General features: G+C 44.9%; 1 protein-coding gene across 10 annotated transcripts in view; it reads right to left on the reverse strand.

The window, feature by feature from the left end:
* The window catches only part of ANO5 (anoctamin 5), a 144,212-nt gene that overhangs the window by 35,712 nt on the left and 85,653 nt on the right, over window positions 1-22,847 (reverse strand). For all 10 annotated transcript variants that reach the window (XM_060177017.1, XM_060177014.1, XM_060177013.1 and 7 more), the window contains 3 exons: window positions 6,397-6,506; window positions 3,436-3,688; window positions 1,985-2,103 (listed from right to left, as the gene is read on the reverse strand). In XM_060177017.1, coding sequence (XP_060033000.1) covers window positions 1,985-2,103; window positions 3,436-3,688; window positions 6,397-6,506 — 482 coding nt within the window. The remainder of the gene's footprint in view (window positions 1-1,984; window positions 2,104-3,435; window positions 3,689-6,396; window positions 6,507-22,847) is intronic.

The raw sequence follows: 22,847 nt of genomic DNA on the forward strand, positions 1-22,847 counted from the left end.
TCTCTAATGGAACAAAGGTGGAAAGCTGCCTCTCCCATGCCTGCCCCATTTCCTCCTAGTTTGGAAGTGTTAGCTTTTTAACATTTGGTTAGCTGAGTGGTTTGACTCTTCAAAAACATTCAGCCACACAGCCATTATATTTTTATTTCCCAACATGTTGAGTCTCCTGTGTCATTTCTGTATTTTGGTGAGTTGTTGGAGTTTTTCCTCTAGGGGGAAAACATTTCATATTTGTATGTTTGGAGGACTGTTTCCGAGGAAGCCATTTTGTTTCAGAAAACCTTTTCTTAGAAAAATATAGATTCAAGACATTGCACCACAAGCGGAAGTACCAGGAATGTAGCTTGTGCATGGCCAGTAATATTTCAGGAAGTATGTCCTTTACTTATTGCTGTCTAAATCCTACTTCTTGGATTTATTTCACGAATGCAATTGAATTTCCCACATACTTGAATTGTTCCCCCTTCAAATGTTTTCTTTGTCTTTCCACAGGAATCTTTTCGTCTCTGGTTAGGTATGGTCACCATAGTGGCAGGGTCCTGTGAGAAAGGTATACCTCTGAATCTATTACACTTTCCTTGCATTTTGAATGACTGTCCAAAAAAAAAATCTTTGTCTTGGTATCCCTAGATGTAAAAATAAATATCCCAGGTTGTCTGCTTTGGCTTTGGAGGCTGCTGGGAAATCTTAGGCCTGAAGCACACACTATCAGGTAAACGGGACTGTGATGACAAAGGTTGCAGAAAGGGCCCCAGGGGGCTGGTTTTTCTGAGAAAAGGGGAGAAGGGTCAGTTTACAACAGCAGAGAAAGCCATCTCCACCAGGAAGGTGTCCAGGTTTACATTTTCTTTCCTGTGAAAAATGTGATGGAAACTGACCTGGGAAGAGTGAGGGAGGAGGTTCCTAAATCCTCACTGGGGTGGGGGTGGGGCTCAGGTGACAAGACTGTGTGCCTGCCTGTCCTTTGCCATTAGCTCAGACTTGAGCAGCATCTGTGCTGTTTGCCACCACATGCATAAGGCTGCCAAGGAAGCAGCTGCTGGCCCTACAGTAGCCAGGGTGGGCCGCTCAACCCCGTCCAGGCAGCTCCCATACTCCACAGCGCGAATGAGGGGTGTCTGTAGCCCCCTTGGGTGCTCCCAGTGGGCATCAGGACCAGGGACTGCAGGGTTCTGGACACAGCTGGGTGCCTGTCCCCCTGCAAGCCCCCCGAGCTCATCAACAGATGGAATGGCACTCCCCCAACCACTGCAGCCCCTCCTTAGACTCACGCCCCCTGCGACCACTGCACCCTCAGGGCTGGCTCAGTGAGGGGTGGGAGTTTCCATATTTGAGGCACCCTGCAGGCAGCTGGGAAGCCTGAGGTTAGAACATCTTTAAAATTCAGGCGCCCCACCCACCCATTCAACCTCTCACCCTCGACCTCCCATGCCCAGACCCCTTTTTTAAAATGTTTATTATTGAATAGACACAGAAATTGAGAGGGGAGGGGCAGATAGAGGGAGAGAGACAAACAGACCCCTGCCACCCTGCTTCACCTCTTGTGAAACTGCCCCCTGCAGGTGGGGAGCCGGTGCTGAAACCTGGGTTCTTGTGCTCTGTAATGTGTGCACTTAACCAGGTGCACCATGGCCTGCCCACCCACCTCTTTTTGTACCCAACAGGACCCCCAGCTGCTCTGCTGATCCCCAAGCTGGCCTCAGCTCCCTAGGATAAGATACACGTGGAGTTCATTTCCATAAAATCTGACTCCGCCTGGGCAGAGAAGCTATAGTGTGACCATGCCCTGAGTGGCCCAAATCTTTCCAGTTCCCTAATGATGAAAATAGCCACCAACAGTTCCAGCATCTAGAGCAATGGGTGGGCTGTCGCGGGGTGGGGTGAGGGGAGGAAGGGCGATTCTAGGGCACTGGGAGGCCTTGGTCCCTCCCCAGTTTCCATTGCGTCAGATGGATCCCAGGTACCCCCTGGCCTGGCCCATTACCTGTTGGCTGCCAGCCGAGACGCAATGTAGCCGCCTGGGATCTGGGTGATGATGTACCCCCAGAAGAAGGAGCCGTGGATCATGCCCACAGTTTCCGGGTCCCAGTTAAATTTGGCTTTCTATGAGGAGAAGGGAGATTGGGGGAGGGGCAGGGTGAAGAGGGATGGAGGGCGAGAGAGAAAGAGAAAGTAGCATCAGTGTTGGACTGAAGATTTTCGTCCTTAGCGCTAACTCTGCTGTTAGTTAACATTTTCGTTTCCACACCAAATCCACATCTTCGTATAGAGCAGGAAAGTCTTTATTAACTGGAATGTTTGCTGATTGACAGAGAATTTGCACCATCTGGCTTAGCTGTGCCATCAGGACCAATACAAAATTTTTGTTTGCTGGTTGGGGATAAAAATCTGGGGTTTGGGGTGGTTATTTAGTTCAGCTGACCGGGTTGCCTAAAAGAATCCTTTGGAGAATGAACCCAATGGGGAAGATTCTGAGGGAGGAAGGCGGACACTGGGGCTGGAAGGTTGAAAGGGCTGGGAAAGGGGATGTCCCTGGAGTGGGAACAGCTAGAGGAAACCGGATTGGGGAGACTGAGCTCTGAGGGGGGTACTGCTGTATGGTGGTCTCCAGAGTCAGCCGGTGGGGTGTTTGGAGGTCAAGCTCTGATTCCACTCAAATTCTGTCAGCATGGGGGAACCCCCCAAGGTGAACCTCAAAGTTTAATTGAGCCAGACATTTGCCTACAAAAGGGTGGAGCCCACATTCCCTACCCTGGGGTTTGTTTTTTTCCCCCTCCCTTTCAGTAAATTCTGAAACAATTCGCAACCTCTCGAGGAGTCCTCAGGGTCCTGCAACCCCTGATTCTGGAATTTCTTTTCACAACCCTGCGTCTGCCTGGCTTCATTAGTCACTCAGACCTCTAAACAGGAGTTCCAGCGACTTGGACTTCTGTGACCTTGACTTTGGTCCTCCTCCTTCATGGCTAAGATTTCCGGACCTAGTTGGCCACGCCGGGACCCTGTCTTGCTCGCGGCTCCCTATAGCTGGGGTCAGGTGAAGCCTCCCCTGGTTCCCTCCCTGCCGCAAAACCCCCCTGATGAGGTGGAATCTTGACTTGATTTGGTTTTCCATTCTGGACTATGTTTGGCGGGAATGTGGAGGGTGGTTGCGGGAAGGAGGGAAGGCAGTAACTGTCAGGCTGGTCTCCTGTCTGTGCAGACTGCCTTGTCAGTCACTGAGGTTAGGGGTGCAGGGGTGCTTCACACAGGCCAGGAGGGTGTGTCCCTCCCCCCACACTGCAGGTGGAAGGAGGAAAAGGCCTGGACGGCAGACGGCCACAGCTCCAGAGCCCTTAGGGTGGGGTCTGGGGTGGAGGGAGAAGGAAGGTTGCCAGGACTAGGGAGCGCCCCCCTCCCCGGGCAGGTGCAGTGACTGGGAAACACACGCCTGCCCACCTCCTTGATGACCTTGCCCCCGCGGTGGATGGTGCTGTTGTTGACCATGTCCACGATGGCCACGCCCAGGTTGCAGCGGATGCCGAAGGAGATGCAGAAGCCCAGGCCGCTCATGATGGCGATGATGTAGCGGCGAGGGAGGCCGAAGCACCTGCAGTCGCACAGCGGCGCCTTCCTCTCGGGGGCCTCCAGGGGCTTGCCATCCTCCGTCAGCTCGATGGTCTCCCCGGCCTCTTGCTTCTTCTCCAGAACCCTGCACAGCCAAGGAAGCGGGTGTTGGGACGGGCCAGGACGCAGCGGGCAAGGCGGCCCCACGTCGGGGGCACTCCCCAGCTCAGGCTGGGGGGAGGGGGCAGGCTGGGCTGGGGGTGCAGGGGCCACACCTGGCTCCCCGGCTCCTCAAGGCGGCACATCTGCATTGACCCCGCGGCAACCAGACCCACAGCCCTGAGCTTCGCAGGCCGAGCCGCACTGCTGCAGCTGCACCCTGCGAGGGGACGGCACCCCGCGAGGGGACGGGCACCCCAGCTGCACCTCTGGAGCAAATGGGTCAAGCCTCCCACCTGCAGCGCTTTATCTGGTCAGGTCTGTGCAGCCACCCGTTGTCCCCAAAGCTGCTCTCATGTGCACCTGCGGCCGGATCTGGGACCCTCGCTACCCTCTGAGCCCTGGAGGGATGTCCTGGTCCCACCCAGACTCCTGCCCCAGGGGGACCAAGCCTCTCCAGTCCGAAACCCAGGAGAATGTTAAGGGACTCTCTATTCAGAGGGTCACAGTTCCCTCCGTCTCTTTCTTCCACCCTCAAGGTGCCAGTTCAATATTTAATCTTCATTCTATACATCTTACTATATATATGTATATGTGTATATGTATATATACACACATATACATATGTATAATTTCCCTTTGCTACTCGAGCTTAAAACAAAGGCCTCCACAACATATGGACAACACCTAAGCTCCCTACCGCCAAAACATGAATAATTAATTCTTCACAATCTTGCGTCATTACTATCTTGGTTACAAACGCGGGGAGGGGGGGGGCGGCCCTGGGCCCATTTTCAAACATGTTATTCCAATGCGGCCCCCAGTCAAGTATAGTAACAGGTCCCAGGCTCAGGTAGAAGCTCTGACATTTATGTTGTCATTCCGTTTGGCGTTTTTTGAGATTTGCATCCTATTTCACAAGATACGCCCTCCAGAATAAATTCCTTCTGGGCTCCCGGTACTGGGGGTGGGGTAGGACGGGGGATGGGAAAGGAGAGGAGAGAAAAGAGCAAAGTGAAGGAATGATGTTACTGACAGCTGTTAGTGAGGTCCAAGTTCACCATTTACTCATGAAATCAACATAAAAAAAAGAATGTGATCAGTAACCTCACCTTGGATCCTTGATGGGGATAATTTAGATATTTAAACAAAGGGTCTCCTGAGGTTGACAGTTTGCAGGTGATTTTCAATTCACCGTACACATTATTTTTACCGGGACCCTTTTTGTGTTATTTTTTATTTTTTTGATACGTGCATACACATTTTCTTCACACACACTGTAAAACAAGTGAGATTTTTAGATCTAGCCCAAGAATATACACTTTGGAGATGTCTATATAGCAATTTGAAAATCCCAGGGAGACAGCGAGTGAGTGAGCGAGCTAGCAAGAGAGAGAGAAAGAGAGATAGAGATAGAGAGAGAGAGAGACTACAGAACATCACCTGGGGAACAGGTCATGTCACTATTTTGATTATGCTGACTTGTAGGGTCCAACGTCTAGGTTGGCAATATGCTCATTTATTCTAGAGGAAAAGGAAAATAAACTACTTTTTAAAAATTGTTTTATGTGCATCCAGATGCAAAGTCAAGCTCTGCACTTCAATTCTCCACCTCCCAACAACTGGGCTGGGCAAGAACAGGGTAGCTGCAGGACTGCAGGGCCCCTGCGGTATTTCCTGCGGTATAGCTGCAAGACTATGCCTACTAGAAGTCCGCCAGGCACCCATCCACAAGGCTGACGGCTACCTGGGCCATTTCCTTGATGCTACCTGTACCTTCAGAAAAGCTCTCATTTCCCAACACAAGTGCATCAGTGTTGTCTTTAAAGAACTAACCTTTTGTTTCTGCTTTTACCGTTCCTGGTTTGGCTGATATTGTTCAAGCATATGCATGCAATATTCTTGCCTAGATCTAGCTCTGAAGTAGACAACATCATTAGGACAGCGATTAAGGGAGAATTTAAAAATCATTCTTAGTATTTTCAAAGTCATTTTTGCGTATTATTTCTATGAGTTTTTTTTTTTTAACACTGTGGCATTCCTCATGGAAGAAATAGATTTCCAGCAGAGGTCTAGTAATTAAAAAAAAATGTATAGACATTGTTTTTAGGTGCGAAGGGAAGAACTGGCCCAGTCATCAATTATTGATATATTTTGATCCTTCTTCCTTCAGCACTGGAGAAAGGCTACACTGGGGGATACTCTATTTGAGTGGGGTTTTTTTTTTAAGTGAAATTTAAATTCCTTTTTGTCATTAGTCCCTGATATCTCTTGGTTAAATTTTAGAGATTTTTTTTCACTCATATGTCTGCAGCAAAGAAATTAAATTTGATTGCTATTGTAAGCATTGAACAAACAAACAAACAAAAAGGTTCTTTGAACAGGTGCAGGTCGCATCTAAATGGTAAAGAGGAGACATCCTGGATTGGAAAGAATCTGTAAATAACAAAATAAAAACCACACCAAGACACACAGAGATTCATTTCGAGCAACATTCCTGAATTAATAAGCAGGTTTCCCCAGCAGCCCTACTCTGGCGAATGTTCAACAATAAAAAAGATTTTCTGATCAGATTACAACCTCTGTAAGCAGCCAAGGTTGATGCAAATAACCCCTGCTGGTTCTTTCTTTCTTTCTTTCTCTTTCTTTTTCTGCTGAGCTCCAGGTAAACCCAGGCTTGATGGTTTCTCTTACCTGTAGATCTGGCTGAGGGATTTTCCAGCAAAATTCTTTAGCCCTTCTTTTCCAGGGGTCAAAATCCTTTGTTTTACAGACTCCATTCTTGCGAGGACTGGTGTTGGTTCCTGCCAGATTTGAAGAGTAATCACTAAGAAAGGTGCAGGTACTGCATATTGTCTGAGTCGATTAAGGTAGTTATGTGTTGTTGTTTTTTTTTCCGCTTCTCAGCAGAATGGTATCCGTGTGCCTCTTGGAAGAGTGCAAGTGAGAGAAGGGAGGGAGAGTGGGAAGGAGAGCACACCAGAGTAGCAGGATGCAACAACCCACAGGCTTCCTAATAGGAGAGCTGGTAGACAGGACCAGAAAGTCTCATTGGGAGGGGAGGATCGATAGCATAGGGCTCACGCAGTGCCATGGCATTGGGGCGGGTGCCCATTCCTCCTTGTCCTGGAAGTCAGTCCACTGGCGGGGGGGGGGGGGGGGGGGAGGAGAAGGGGAAGAAGCAATATATACTCCAGGTTTTTGAAAGCCTTATTATTTCTGTGCCTTTTAACTGGAGGGGCATTAATATCAAGGAAACCTTGTGCAAGAACGAAGTCCAAAGAGAATCGTCCTTTTAAAAATGGTGTCTTTGCAGCAGGGAGCAAAGCAGTCCCCAAACTCCTGGGAGCCTCGTAGGTACGTGTCAGGTGAGCAGCGTTGCTAGGAGTTTATCCTCCTGCCCCAGGCTCTCCTCCCATCTTGCCGGTACAACTCTTCTTCGGCTGTAGAGAGGAATTAAGATGGAGAAAGCTTGCAGACGTGAGTAAATAACAGATACACAGCTCTTTTCCTACCTTCCTCCCTTTTATTTTTTCCCCAGCACTGCAGACAGTACCCAGTGGTTCAGCACCAGGGACAGAGAAGTAAGTCTCTGGAAGGGGGACACTTCCTGGGAATGGTCAGGTTGGCAACTTTGCAGGGGGAGCTGGACAGACAGCCCTGACTGAGCAGCATTTGAGCATCTTCAGCAATGAACACGACAGAAACCAAGAGGGGGGAGGTCATCACTGCCGCACTTCTCAGGGAGAAGGGTGCCTTTGGCTCTGCAAGGGAGGAAACTCTGGTGAAGCATGGACAAGTTACTTCCAGTCCCCTGTACCTCCCCCTGCTCTGAAAGTCCTGCAGTGAAGGAAGATGACAACACATTTCACTTATGTTTATAGGAGTCTGTGCTATCCGGCTTACTTGATATAGAAAAAAAAAACAACAACAACAAAAGAGAGATACACTTAATTATATTCTTCATGCACTTTGTTTAAACCACTAAAATTTTAAAAGTGAGGAATGGAGAAATGAAAAGTGCAAAGAACAAAGGAAGGGGAAAGAAGAGAAAGGAAAGGAAAAAATAATAATTGTAGCTTCTGTGCCTTTTGCTAAATAAAGACAGGCAGTTTGATATATGCTTCCTGGAACTGTACACTTTGTAACTAATTGAGGAGGGATTGTTGAAATATTAACATACTGAGGCAATGTGTCACTATGCTTTGCGGCTCTCAACAAATGATCACTAGTGATATTCTCAAGGTGTCTCTTAAATGATCTCAATTCCTTCATAATGTGAATTTCTCCTTTGTATTATCTTCTTTTAAAGCAGAGTGGTGAACATTCATGTAATATATATATATGTATATATGTAAATGTGTACTAATTAATCAATTACCTTAAGTAGAACATGAAAACTATGCAAGTGTAATGTTAATTATTATGTATTTGACACAAATCACAAAACATTTTAAATTTAATGTGGGCAAATGGTTACCAAACATCTTGCCCTTGCACCGTATCTTCAAGGTCAAAATCCTTAGATTGTTCTATAAGCCAACAGGGGGAGTCCATTTTCTTAGGAATCCTGCCAGCAAGTCTCAGAAATACAGATAGAGTCATATAAGAATGTTCCTTAAGGAAAGCAGTTAATAAAATCCCTATGTATACATTGAAGAGATAGCTGAAGTTATCAAGAATAACTAAAGCCATTCACCAGTATTCAACTGGTAACTTTTACATTTCTTGGTGGCTTTTTATGAAGAGCCCTAGAGATATCTTTCTTTAATTTTGATAAATATGCATTTGGAATTGACACATCCTCTAAAACACTGAACTTGATTTTTCTTGGAACTTGTTTACTTGTATGTAGGAAGATTTTTTTTCTACAGCTCTGAGTACCTCAAAATAATATCTGTCCCCAAAGATGAACAAATATGGGGGGAAAAGGGTTCACTAATCTACATCCTTCCAAACAAAAGAATCTAGCTAGCCAGGACTCAGTTCATACAGGAGCTTCACAAAAAGCATAGTCAAATCTATTGCATCTAAGCAATTTAAGGATAACTATGATTTTTGAAATTCTGGAGAGTGATGCAAAAAAAAAAAGAGTGGAAGTTAAATAAATACACGTGAAACTGTGATACTGATATAAAAATGACCCACTAATTACTCCTGACCAAATTTCGCCCCTAATGGCGAGAGATCTAAACTGACAGTTTATATTATATACTATATATATTCAGGGGTCTAAAGCAACAAAAATCAGGCACAAGGTATTGTTCTAGAGTAAAATAATTATATGCACATTTATTTCAGTAAATGTCATGGGATTCACTCTATTCTCTTGATAATAGGGTGAGTGCTTAAATCAGAATTACTGCTAATATTGAACTGTTTTTAAAAATTTAGTGCCAAGAATTGCGCTAGGTTCCCGGACTGTCTCCTGGAAAAAAAATAAAATAAGAAGAAGCTAACAAGGTACGAGGGAAATTGATACACAAATACAATTAGAAATGATTATGGGTAGACTTAGACAAGCTAAATAACCTTGCTTGAGGCTGAAAACATTTAGAAGATAGATGAGGGTGATGGTCCCTTGTCTACCTCCATGTTTTAAGAGTAGTAGCCATAGGGGCCAGGAGGTGGCGCACCTGGTTAAGCGCTCATATTACAGTGCATAAGGATCCAGGTTCAAGCCCCTGACCCCCACCTGCAGGAGGAAAGCTTCACAAGAGGTGGAGCAGGGCTGCAGGTGTCTCTCTGTCTCTCTCCCTTTCTATCCCCCCCCTCCCCTCTCAGTTTCTCTCTGTCTCTATCCAATGATAAATAAATAAAAATATTTTTTAAAAAGTAGTAGCCATCCCCACCTGCAGGGGAGTCGCTTCACAGGCGGTGAAGCAAGTCTGGAGGTGCCTCTCTTTGTCTCCCCCTGTCTGCCTTCACCTCCTCTCTCCATTTCTCTCTGTCCTATCCAACAACAATGACATCAATAACAATAATAATAATAACTACAGCAATAAACAAGGGCAAGAAAAGGGAATAAATAAGTAAATAAATATTTTTTAAAAAAGGAGTAGCCATAAAAAAATCATGATGAGGGGGCCGGGTGGTAGCGCAGTGGGTTAAGTGCACATGCTGGGAAGCACAAGGACAGGCGTAAGGATCCCAGTTTGAGCCCCCGGCCCCCCACCTGTAGGGGGGGTCACTTCACAAGCAGTGAAGCAGGTCCGCAGGTGTCTATCTTTCTCTCCCCATCTCCGTCTCCTCTGCATCTCTCAATTTCTCTCTGTCCTATCCAACAACAACATCAATGGTAACAATAGCAATAATGATAACAAGGGCAACAAAATGGGAAAAAAATGGCCTCCAGGAGCAGTGGATTCGTAGTGCAGGCACCAAGCCCCAGCAATAACCTTGGAGGCAAAAAAAAAAAAAAATCATGATGGTCCAGTAGAATTGATGGGTGGAGGGCCACTTTGACAGTATCTCAGCAAGAGGGGACATCTGGAGCAAGTAGACAGTCGGTCACTTGAAGTCAAAGGACTCGACCGCAACTATTCTTGAATTAGTGCCGCTTTCAATATGAGACTTGTATTAAAATACTATTTACTTGGTGCAGAGTGGTGGCACAACTGGTTGAGCGCACATGTTACAGAGCACAAGGACCAGGGTTTGAGCCCCCGGTCCCCACCTGCAAGGGGGAAAGCTTTGTGAGTGGTGAAGCAGGGCTACAGGTGTCTCTCTGTCTCTCCCCTCTCTATCACCCCCTTCCCTCTTGATTTCTGGCATCCTCTATTCAATAAATAAATATTTAAAATAAAATTAAAAAATACAAATATTATTTACTTACACAACACATTTTCTTCATTTGTCATCCCCAAACCCAAACACTGGACATGGATTTTTGTGACCTTAAGTTTACCAGATCTTAAGGGGCCAGGCGGTAGCGCAGAGGGTTAAGCAAACATGACGGGAAGCACAAGGACTGGCACAAGGACCCCTGTTCGAGCCCTGGCTCCCCCCCTGCAGGGGGGATTCTTCACAAGCAGCGAACAGGTCTGCAGGTGTCTTATCTTTCTCTCCCTCTTCCCCTCTTGATTTCTCTCTGTCCTCTCCAACAACAACAATAACAACAACAACAAGGGCAACAAAACTGGGGAAACAGCCTCCAGGAGCGGTGAATTTGTAGTACAGGCAGCAAACCCCAGTGATAACCCTGGAAGGAAAAAAAAAAGTTTACCAGATTTATTCTTATGCATGGAGGAAATTAGCAGTAGTTATGTATTCAATATCAGTTTTGGTCTATCAAAAAAAATCTTTCTGGAATGAAAAGACAGCTCAGCAGGGGAGTGAATGCTGAGTGCGCACTCAGCAGCTCTGGGTCTGGATTTGATCCCAGCCCTGCATGGTGGCCCAGTGGGTAACACCAAGCACACTCCACGGGCTTCTTCTTCTTCTTCTTCTAGCGTTTGCCCTTCTTCCGTAGCCAGTCAACAGCGTCAGGTTGAGCCTGATGTAAAGTTTCGAGACCTCCTTTGAATCTGGAGAGGTGGCAGTCGTTGACTATGTGGGTCATAGTCTGTCTGGAGCCGCAGGGGCAGTTCGGGTCATCTCTGGCTCCCCAGCGATGGAACATAGCGGCGCACTGGCCATGGCCTGTTCGATAGCGATTGAGGAGGGCCCAATCATAACGTGCTAGGTCAAAGCCGGGTTGACGCTCGCAGGGGTCTGTGATGAGGTGTTTGTTCTTTACCTCAGCTGACTGCCAACTCTGTTTCCAAGAGACTGGAACAGAGACGTTCAGTGTAGGCGTAGGGGACCAGATTGGGTGACGAGACATCAAGCATTGGACAGGGTGGACTCGAACAGAAGGACCAACAGCTTGAAAGCTGTCAGGAGCTGCTTGTTGCTGGCTTTGAAAGTGACTGGGATCCATGTGGATTCAGTCGGCTAGGAAGGATCGTCAGTTTCCCCAATGAATGGGTACTCACGGGATGCACCACGAGAAGGTCGATACAATGCATCCCACTCCACAGGCTGTGCATGGGTGAATGGGGGGGTCTCTCCCCCAATGCCTCCCATCCTCTTCCCCCCTTCTCTCTTTTAAAGGTGACTTTCAAGTATGAGGTCCTGAGTTCAATCCCCGGCAGCACATGTACCAGAGTGATGTCTTGTTCTTTCTCTCTTTTCTCCTATCTCATGAATAAATAAATAAATAAAATTTAAAAAAAGAAAAAGAAAAAAGAGTCCTCCTTTCTCTGGACACAGGCCTTTACCCCCAGTATCTTCCATGTACGTTTAGCAATGCCCTAAGCTGTATCATTCCATAAACTTTTTTTAGGAGAGCAACTTTTATTTTTTAAATTTTATTATCTTTATTTATTGGATAGAGACAGCCAGAAATCGAGAGAATGGAATATATATATGTGTAGTGAGAGAGGGGAAGGTGAGAGAAACAAAGGGGTAAGAGAGAGAGAGAGAGAGAGAAGAGAGACACCTGCAGTCCTGCTTCACCACTTGCAAAGCTTTCCCCCTGTAAGTGGGGACTGGGTGCTTGAACCCTTATCCTTGCACATTGTAATATGTGCACTCAACCAGGTGTGCCACTACCCAGCCCCCAAAGCAACTTTTAAAACTGTCTTCCCCTCCTCTCTCCATTTCTCTGTCCTATCCACCAATGACATCAACAACATTTTTTAATTTTATTTTAATGAGAGATAAAGATACACACAGAGGGATCAGAACACTGCTCAATTTTGGCTTATGGTGGTGCCAGGAACTGAACCTATGACCTCAGAGCTTCAGGCATGAAACTCTTTTTGCAGAACCATTATGTTCTCCTCCCTCAAGGAATTGTGTCTTTCTAAAGATTCTTAAAAATAAAAGAGAGAGGGGGTCAGGCGGTAGTCCAGTGGGTTAAGCACACATGGTGCAAAGCGCAAGGACCAGTGTAATGATCCCAGCTTGAGCCCTGACTCCCCACCTGCAGGGGGGGTCGCTTCACAGGTGGTGAAGCAGGTCTGCAGGTGTCTTTCTCCCCATCTCTCTGTCTTCCCCTCCTCTCTCCATTTCTCTGTCCTATCCATCAGTGACATCATCAACAACAACAATAACTACAACAACAATAAAAATAAGGGCAACAAAAGGGAAAATAAATAAAAATAAATAATAAATAATTTAAAATAATAAATAAAAGGTCTCATTGAATATATTTGACGTATGAACATTGCTGCAATTTGCAAACGCCTTTCATTTGACATGATGCCACCTACCCTTACCTTTATTCTTCACATATTCTTGTACCTGCTTTTCACATTCAACGAGTTCTAGTCCCGTTTTATTGAGAAAGAAAGTGTAACTTAAGGAGAAGACATGAAGCTAGTGATAAATAAGCAAAGTGTTCAAGAGTAACTCCTCACGGTTCAGACCTTGCTACGATCCAGATTCGTATGTAGAAAGATGCACCCAAAGACCCAGACCACTGGTGTTTGGATCACACTCTGAACGCTCAGCAGTACAGAGTATGGAACGGGAGATCACAGGACTTGAGTCTGACTCATTGCTTTTCTCATCACCACCCCTGTAACTTCCTTTTGTTTAAATCTTTCATTGTCCCTGAGGCTTCACACCTTCATTTTTTTTTTTTTTCAGATAGAGACAGTGAGCAAGACAGGACAGCACCGAAGCTTTCTTCAGTGTGGTGGTGACTGAGCTCACTCCTCTCTTGTGTCCTTGACAGAGTAAGGACACCAACCAGGTGAACCACCTCAATGTCCCCATCCCTTTGACTTCCAACCCATCATTTCACTCCAGTGACCACTAGATTTTCCATTCACACAGATCAAGGCTTGTAATGAACTCTCTCGATTGTCCTTCCACCTGTAAAATTCTGTGATCTTATTGTTCAAGTATATAGACTCTTTTAAAAGTGTTTGCTTTTATTTTGTTTGGTGCTGAGGAGTTATTCTGATGCAGTCTCCGCCCCCAGGTTTTACTACGCCGCGCGAAACCCTAGCATTGCCCCCTTCAACCAATCCTGGCCCTACATGTCACCTCTGGTTGTCGCCCAATAAAAAGCCCCCTCACCCCCCCCCCCTCTGGGCTCTCAGCTCTCCCTCTCTGAGGTCTCGCTCCCTGCTCTACCCCCATGGTCGGCCATTGCCGGCTGGCTCCACGTGGTCCGAACCAAACCCCCCCATCCTATAATAAAGATTTGTGTACCCCTTTGCTCTGGACGTCTGCTCTCTTCTCCGCGGTGCAGCCAGACACCAGACCACCACAACAACATCTGGTGCCCAACGTGGGGCACAAACCCACGACCCTGAGATTAAGAGTCTCATGCTCTACTGACTGAGCTAGCCGGGCTTTCTTCAGTGTGGTGGTGACTGAGCTCACTCCTCTCTTGTGTCCTTGACAGAGTAAGGACACCAACCAGGTGAACCACCTCAATGTCCCCACCCCTTTGACTTCCAACCCATCATTTCACTCCAGTGACCACTAGATTTTCCATTCACACAGATCAAGGCTTGTAGTGAACTCTCTCGATTGTCCTTCCACCTGTAAAATTCTGTGATCTTATTGTTCAAGTATATAGACTCTTTTAAAAGTGTTTACTTTTATTTTGTTTTGTTTATATATTGATGAGAAAGATAGGAGAAGAGAAAGTACAAGACATCTCTCTGGTCCATGTGCTGCTGGGGACTGAATTCAGGACCTCATGCTTGAGAGTCCAAGGCCTTATCCAGATGACGCAAAGCATAAACTTTTTATTGAGCTCGTGTGACAGAATACATGAGGGCCAAAAAGAGAGAGGAGAAAATTCTATGACTTAGAAAAAATAATTTATACATTAGTAGAAAACCAAGGTTTCTCCACTGTGCACAAGCTGAGGAGAATGCTAGTGATACAGAGATTGAAGTTTGTATCTTGAAGTCTGAAAGTTCTGTCTTCTTGTTTCTTTCTTTTTTTCTTTTTTTTTACCATCATGTGATCTTCCCTACATCAGTACAACCTTTTTTTTATCTAGAAAGCAAGCAACAGAGTCAGGGAGAGAAGGATAAACATCACATACATAGAACTTTTATATAGAATGTTATATCTTCTTGTATGTTTAAAGGTTAAATTTTTTTTAAAAATCACTTAATTGGATTATTTTTAAGACAGTTGTCACATAAGTATACTTCTTAGTCTCTTTTTTTAACATCAATTTAATAATGATGGATAAGACCATAGGATAAGAGGGGTACAATTCTCACCACTACAGTTCTGCATCTCATCCCCTCCATTGGAAGCTTTCTTATTCTTTTTTTTTTAATATTTATTTTCTTGCTTTCCCTTTTGTCACCCTTATTGTTTTATTGTTGTTGCTATTGATGTCGTCGTTGTTGGATAGGACAGAGAGAAATGGAGAGAGGAGGGGGAGACAGAAAGAGGAAGGGAAAGATAGACACCTGCAGACCTGCTTCATGGCTTGTGAAGCGACTCCCCTGCAGGTGGGGAGCCAGGGCTCGAACGGGATGCTTACGCAGGTCCTTGAACTTCGTGCCATGTGCGTTTAACCCACTGCGTCACTGCCCAAAGCTTTCTTACTCTTTATCTCTCTGGGAGTATGGTCCAAAATTCTTCCAGAAGGTGGGAGTTCTGGCTTCTGTAATTGCTTCTCCACTAGACATGGGCATTGGCAGGTGGATCCATACTCCCAGCCTCTTTCTATCTTTCCCTAGGGGGGCAGAGTTCCATCCATCCATCTATCTATCTATCTATCTATCTATCATCTATCTGTGATAGGGCCACCTGCTACCTCCCTCCACCATTGTTCCGAGGACCCCCCATTCCTTATCAACACCTCCCTGCCTCCTCCCTCAAGTTCCTGGAATTTACTACTGTAATTCACAGCTCATAGAAGTTTCACCCTGTTTTTTCACTTTCTTTATTACTTAAATTTCACCTATGAATGATGTCGTCCAGTATTCAAAGGAGAATAAATCTACTGCAGATTTTCTGTGGATATATATGAGTTTTAGAGGTAATATTTTAAGTGATTATATCTGTAGTGTTCTTTGAAATTTGCAGAACACATCACCAACAGCAACGGGACTGTTTTACATTTATTTATATCCAGAGGCAAAGAAGCACTTTGGAGAAATCAATGCACTGTCTTGCAAATGTCGCCCTCTGCTGGAGAGGATGTGTTATTAGTTTTAGAAGCAATTGCAGTTCTTTTTTGTTTTCTTCCGGATTTTAATTCTTTGTCATTTTACCTCTAAAATCTATATCTAGAAAAATGAAATATTGTTCTCCCGGCAATATATTTGCCAGGACTTGACCTGGTACTACAATTTTAGTCTTTTGAAATAAATTGATGATCTGAGAACCTATCATCAATGTTATACAGAATTCTACTGAATTACATTTAGAAATGAATGGCATGACAGTTACACATGGGAAATTGGTTAAAGTCTCTAATCTCAATATGGTGAATATGGCAATTCTGTAAATATTAGAAAGTAGAAATATCAGTTCACAAGTCTCTTTTTTATGGTAGAAAAGAGTAGAGTCTTCCCTGGGCAGGTGATCTCACCAATGTGTCCTGGAACCTCACCTCCCCAGAGCCCTGCCCCACTAGGGAAAGATAGAAACAGGCTGGGAGTATGGATCCACCTGCCAACGACCATGTCCAGTGGAGAAGCAATTACAGGAGCCAGACCTCCCACCGTCTGCACCCCAGAGAGAATTCTGATCCATACTCCCATAGGGGGAAAAATGCTAGGGGAAGATGACCAGAGGGCTCTGTACCCCCATTTAACCAGATAAAAAGCAGTTTGTCACCATAATCTGTTTGGTTTTTGTTTGTTTGTTTGTTTGTTTGCCTCCAGGGTTACTGCTGAGTCTTGGTACCTGCACTATGAATCCACCGCCCCTGCAGGTTATTTTTTTCCTTTTCATTGGATAGGACAAAGAGTAACTGAGAGGAGCAGGGGGGGGAGATAGAGAGACACAGGCAAACTTGCTTCATCTCTGCAGGTGGGGAGTGAGGGCTTGAACCCAGGTCCTTGTACAGGTCCTTCTGCCTAGTTAATCAGGCGCACCACCACCGCGCCCTCCTCCCAGGAATCTGATTTTTTTTTTTTTTTTTTTTTAATATTTATTTTATTTATTTATTCCCTTTTGTTGCCCTTGTTGTTTTATTGTTGTAGTTATTATTGTTGTTGTCGTTGCTGGATAGGACAGAGAGAAATGGAGAGAGGAGGGGAAGACAGAGAGGAGGAGAGAAAGATAGACACCTGCAGACCTGCTTTACCGCCTGTGAAGCAACTCCCCTGCAGGTGGGGAGCCGGGGGTTCGAACCGGGATCCTTATGCCGGTCCTTGTGCTTTGCGCCACCTGCGCTTAACCCGCTGCACTACAGCCCGACTCCCTCAGGAATCTGATTTTTATACCACCACTAATGGGGAAGCAAAGCTGGAAATCACCAGAGGAAGCCAGGCCCGGTTTCTCTTATCTGAGAGAGAAGAGGGTTCCTTGTGCGGTGCGACAACCAGGCGCACCACCACCGGCCCCCGTTTCAAGGATCTATCGTCCTCACATAAGTGAGGCCCCCTGGAAGTTACTCAGATTATCTTGACTGCAACCTTTTCTTGGTATCAGTTCAACAAGTATCTCCATGGCTGTTAATGTGCAGGTCAGGTGGGAGAGACCCTTATTTTTTATATTAAAACATCTTTTTTTTTAAAGATACATTTATTTATTCACAGCTTTTATATATTTTTAAATTTTATTTATTCCCTTTTGTTGCCCTTGTTTTATTGTTGTAGTTGTTGTTGGACAGGACAGAGAAAATGGAGAGAGAAGGGGAAAATAGAGAGGGGGAGAGAAAGAGAGACACCTGCAGACCTTCTTCACCGCCTATGAAGTGACTCCCCTGCAGGTGGGGAGCCAGGGACTCGAACCAGGATCCTTACGCTTATGCTTTGTGCCATGTGCACTTAACCCACTGTGCTATAGCCCGACTCCCAGGAAAGACCCTTTTCTGGGGTTGCAGTAAACCAGATGATAAGGGGAATCAGTAACTTTTTACAGTAGATATAATAAATGTTCCTAATGAGAAAATTGTTTCAAGCAGATTTTTTTTTACAGTATGACCTTATTTGACCTTGAAGTCCTTGAAATCAACATTCATTCTAACAATTACATATTTCTTTCAGGTGGAGTCTATACAAATAAGCTCTAGGATTCATTTCTGGCTTTTTAAACAAGATTTCTTATCAGGATTTTTTAAGTGGACAGTTTTAAGTTCAGCTTTATTTGCCCTGACTTTGCAGTGTTAGCCTCAGAGACATTTCTAAGAAATTATGATTATAGAATTTCTTGAGATCCAGAGATGGAAGAAATAACTCCATTTATCTTACCCACATCTGTGTACATACCCCGATGTTCTGTTCTGCTATATTAAGTAGCCTAGTATAAAATATATTTTGATGGGGGCCCAGCCGTGGCACAGTGGGTTAAGCGCACATGGCATAAAGCAAGGACCGGTGTGAGGATCCCAGTTAATCCCAGCTCCCCAACTGGAGGAGGATGGCTTCACAAGGGGTGAAGCAGGTCTACAGGTGTCTATCTTTCTCTCCCCCCTCTCTCAATTTCTCTCTGTCCTATCCAACTACAACAACAAAAGGGAAAAATAGCCTCCAGGAGCAGTGGATTCGTAGTACAGTGATAATTCTGGAGGCAATAATATATATGATTTCTCTGTAATATGTCAGCTTAAACACTGGAAGTGAAGGCTGGGCTGTGGTGCACTGGGTTAAGCGCACATAGTACTAAGTGCAAGGACCCAGGTTCAAGCCCTTGGAACCCCACTTAGAGGTGGGGAAACTTCACAAGTGAAGCAGGTCTACAGGTGTCTGTCTGCCTCTCTCCCTCACTATCTCCCTCTCCTCTCTGAATTCCTCTCTGTCCTGTCCAATAAAATAGGAAAAATGGCCTCCAGGAGAAGTGGATTTGTCATGTAGGCACCTAGCCCCAGCGGTAACCATGGAGGAAAAAAGAAAAGGAAAGAAGAGGAAAGGAAAGGAAAGAAAAAAAGAGAGCTGGAAGGGCAGTGATCCGGGCGTGAGACTACGGCATTGCATGTGCCAGAGTGACGGTGTGCTCTGGTCTCTCTCTAATCAATAAATAGTTAAAATAAAAAAAATTAAGTGGGAAGTTTTGAGTAACACATCATAGTCTTAAGCCTCTGTTCTAACAATAACATCTCTGTGTATAACCATATGCAATATGTCTTCTTTCTGTGTATCTGATTCGACGTCATTCACCACTGAGTCCTTCACTCCAGTCCTCTCTCCCTACACTCAAGGGAAAAGATTCTTGTTCAACACTCACCGTTGGGTCTTGGAAAGCTGCATGATTACAAGCGACCAGATGCCAAGTACTGTTGTCAGGTCAGAAAAGAATTTCAAATTCAATCCCTTGTTAGAAGCATCAGGTGATAAATTACAGAAGAATAACTTACAAAAACACTACCCTGGACTTGTACCCATTATCATAATTTTGTAAGCCAATATCAAATCACTGATAAAAAATTTGAAAAATATATTACTCTCTTTAAGGTCTCAATATTTTTTTTTCTTAAAGTAAAAGATAGCATTGTAAATGGAAATATTGGGAGGGAAACTATAAGATGCCCAGAGGGTTCTGAACTCCAATTCCATCAAGATCCCAAGACTTGGAGAGAGAAGAGGATAAAAAAAAAGGACAATAGGTGTAGGCATGCGTTAGAAAGGAGGGGAAGGCAGAACCATAGGGGGAAAAAAAGGAAAAATATTTGTAAATAGAGATAGGTACAGAAATAATAGTCAACCCATATCTGTGACCTTAGGAGAACTGCAGTTTCCAATGGAGGGAGTGGGGACACAGAACTCTGGTGATGGGAACAGTGTGGAATTGTACTCCTGTTATCTCATAATTTTTTAATCAATATTAAATTACTAACAGATAAATAGATAGATAGGAAGAAAAGCAAATGATATATTGCTGGGGTGATAATATCACAGTTACTTAAAAGGGGCCAGATAGTGACACAACCAGAAAAGCACACATTACAATGCGGAAGGCCTGTGTTCTCACTATCAGCCCTCATTCACGGGGGAAAGCCGTGAAATAATGCTGCAGGTATCTCTCTCTGTCTCCACCTAAAAAAATAACAAGTAAAACATAAAAACAAAAAGACAGAAAAGGAAAAGATACACTTGAGTGTAGAGGAGGCCAGGGCAGAGATCATCATCACTAGACTTTACGTTTCTTAAATACTTTTATTAAATACAAGTAGTAGGTCATAGCCTTTGTGTCTTTTTTTAAAATTTTTTATTTAAGAAAGGATTAGTGAACAAAAACATAAGGTAGGAGGGGTACAACTCCACACAATTCCCACCACCCAATCCCCATAACCCACCCCCTCCCCTGATAGCTTTCCCATTCTCTAGCCCCCTGGGAGCATGGACCCAGCGTCGTTGAGGGTTGCAGAAGGTAGAAGGTCTGGCTTCTGTAATTGCTTCCCCGCTGAACATCCGCCGATCACAACCTAACCAAAGCAACGATTGCCACCTCAACATGCTTCACCTCAGACTGTATCCAGAGACTTCACGTGTGGAATAGCCTTTGTGTCTTAAGGAATTTCCCTAGTTGAAATGTCTGCTTCTCTCTGGAAACTAGGAGCATCTCCTATTTCGATGTCATCATCCTTTGGAAACCAGATGTTTGCCTCCCCAGACTGGAGGACACTGTTATCCTTATAGTCTGCTAAGTATCTAACATGAGTGAGATATCCCACTTATTTTTAAATGCCAATGAGTTCTCTGCCTAAATTGTGCTGTTTTCTAAGATCCTTACATTTCTAGATGCAGAAGGACATGCTCGGTTTCAGAGTATTTGGAGTAGAGGCTGGGCAGTGGCCACACCTGATTGAGCGCACACATTTGAATGCACAAGGACCTGGGTCCCCAGCTGCAGTGGGGAAAGCTTCACGAATGTTGAAGCAGGGCTGCAGGTGTCTCTCTGTCTCTCCCTCTCTATCCCCCTCCCCTCTCAATTTCTCTGTCTATCCAATAATAAATATTTTTTTAAAAGGAGACTATCATTTTTCAAAGTAAATATCTGAATATGTAACTTGGCAATAGAACAGAATATTTACAATATAGTATTCATAAGTATAATACAGGTCCTCTCTATAATTTTATAGAATAGACCACCACTAACCATAAGACATGAAACACAGGTCAAATACAATCCTTTTCTAACCACTGCCCTCCAGTGATAAACACAAAAAAAAACTTTCTTGGAGTTAAAAGAAGGAACTACAAATGGACTTCGATTTTTAGAAGGTTGGCTGGTAAACATATTTTCAAATGGGGGCCAGGGGGTGGTTAAGTGCAAAATACAGGACATAAGGGCCTGGGTTTAAGCCCCTGGTCCTCACCACGTGGAGGAAGGCTTCAGTGCTATGATCACTATCTATCTAAAACCAAGACAAAATAACAGGTTTGGTATTTGAAGACCTGCAAAATTTAAAAATGGATGTTTCTACATACACCAGTTTCTGTGAGAGAGAGCGTATGCGCACACGTATCCATAAACTACTGCAAAATATATACCTGAAAGCAGGATTACACTAGAGTTTGCAGTGAGTACCTCCCCAACACTTCCTCTCCACTATTCCAATCTTGGGATCCATGTTTGCTCAACAAATTGTTTGGCTTTGTATGTTAACTCTCTTTTCAATCACCAGGTTCCAGATGCCACCAGGATGCTGGCTAGGCTTCCCTGGATTGAAGACCCCACCAATGTGTCCTGGAGCTCAGCTTCCCCAGAGACACACCTTACTAGGGAAAGAGAGAGGCAGACTGGGAGTATGGACCGACCAGTCAACGCCCATGTTCAGCGGGGAAGCAATTACAGAAGCCAGACCCTCTACCTTCTGCAACCCTCAATGACCCTGGGTCCATGCTCCCAGAGGGCTAGAGAATGGGAAGGCTATCATGGGAGAGGGTGGGTTATGGGGATTGGGTGGTGGGAATTGTGTGGAGTTGTACCCCTCCTACCTTATGCTTTTGTTCACTAATCCTTTCTTAAATTAAAAATTTAAATTAAAAAAAAAATGGATGTTTCCTACCTCCTACGTGATTAATAGATTTTTTTGGACAAATTCTGAGCACTGTCTTTCTTTCATTCTTCCTTCCTTTCATCCTTTCTTTCTCCCCACCCCCTCTTCCTTTTTCTTCATTCTTCTTACAATTTTGTCAGCTTCATGCATTACTTTCCTTCTCCTAGTGTTTTTGGGGTGAACTAAAATCACACTGGTTCTTGAAGCATTGTTCACGCTCTGGAAAAACCCTTTCTAGGGCTCAGACACACAGGCTTAAACGCACATAGTACGAAGCACAAGGACCTGGGTTTGAGCCCCCGGATCCCCACCTGCGGGGGGGGGGGGTCACTTCATCTCCTGTAACAATTTCTCTCTGTCCTATCCAACAACAGCAGCGGCAACAACAATGGAAAAGATGGTCTCCAGGAGCAGTGGATTCGTAGTGCAGGCACTGAGCTCCAGCAATAACCCAGGAGGCAAAAAAAAAGTCCTTTCTGGAAGCTCAGCCTGACAGCTCCCTTGGACAACACGCTAAGCACGTTCACTCCCACAGGAACGCAGGTGACCAATGCTCCAGCCCAGGCCCCATTATGCTGCAGTTTCCAAGCCGGTGGCAGTGTCCCCTTTCTCCCTCTTTTCTTCTGCCTCTATCTGAAAAAAGACAAAGTCTGAACAAAGTGAACTCCTAGAGGTACCAAGCAAACAACAAAATTCTCTGGAAACTTGATCTATGATTATTATTTTAATTTTTATTATCTTTTTTATTGGATAGAAACAGCCAGAAATCAAGAAAGTAAGGGGGAGATAGAGACGGAGAGAGACAGAGAGACACCTGCAGCCCTGCTTCACCACTCAAAAGCTTTCCCCCTGCAGGTGGCGGCCAGGGGCTTGAACCTGGGTCCTTGTGCTCTGTAATGTGCACGCTCAACCAGGTGCACCACCACCCAGCCTCTTGATGCTATTTTAATATATAGTGACTGCCTTGGCACTAAAGTGCATGTCTACAGCACGGGGGCAAAGC

The sequence above is a fragment of the Erinaceus europaeus genome, chromosome 17, assembly GCF_950295315.1.
Source record: "Erinaceus europaeus chromosome 17, mEriEur2.1, whole genome shotgun sequence".
NCBI classification, from domain to species: Eukaryota; Metazoa; Chordata; class Mammalia; order Eulipotyphla; family Erinaceidae; genus Erinaceus; species Erinaceus europaeus.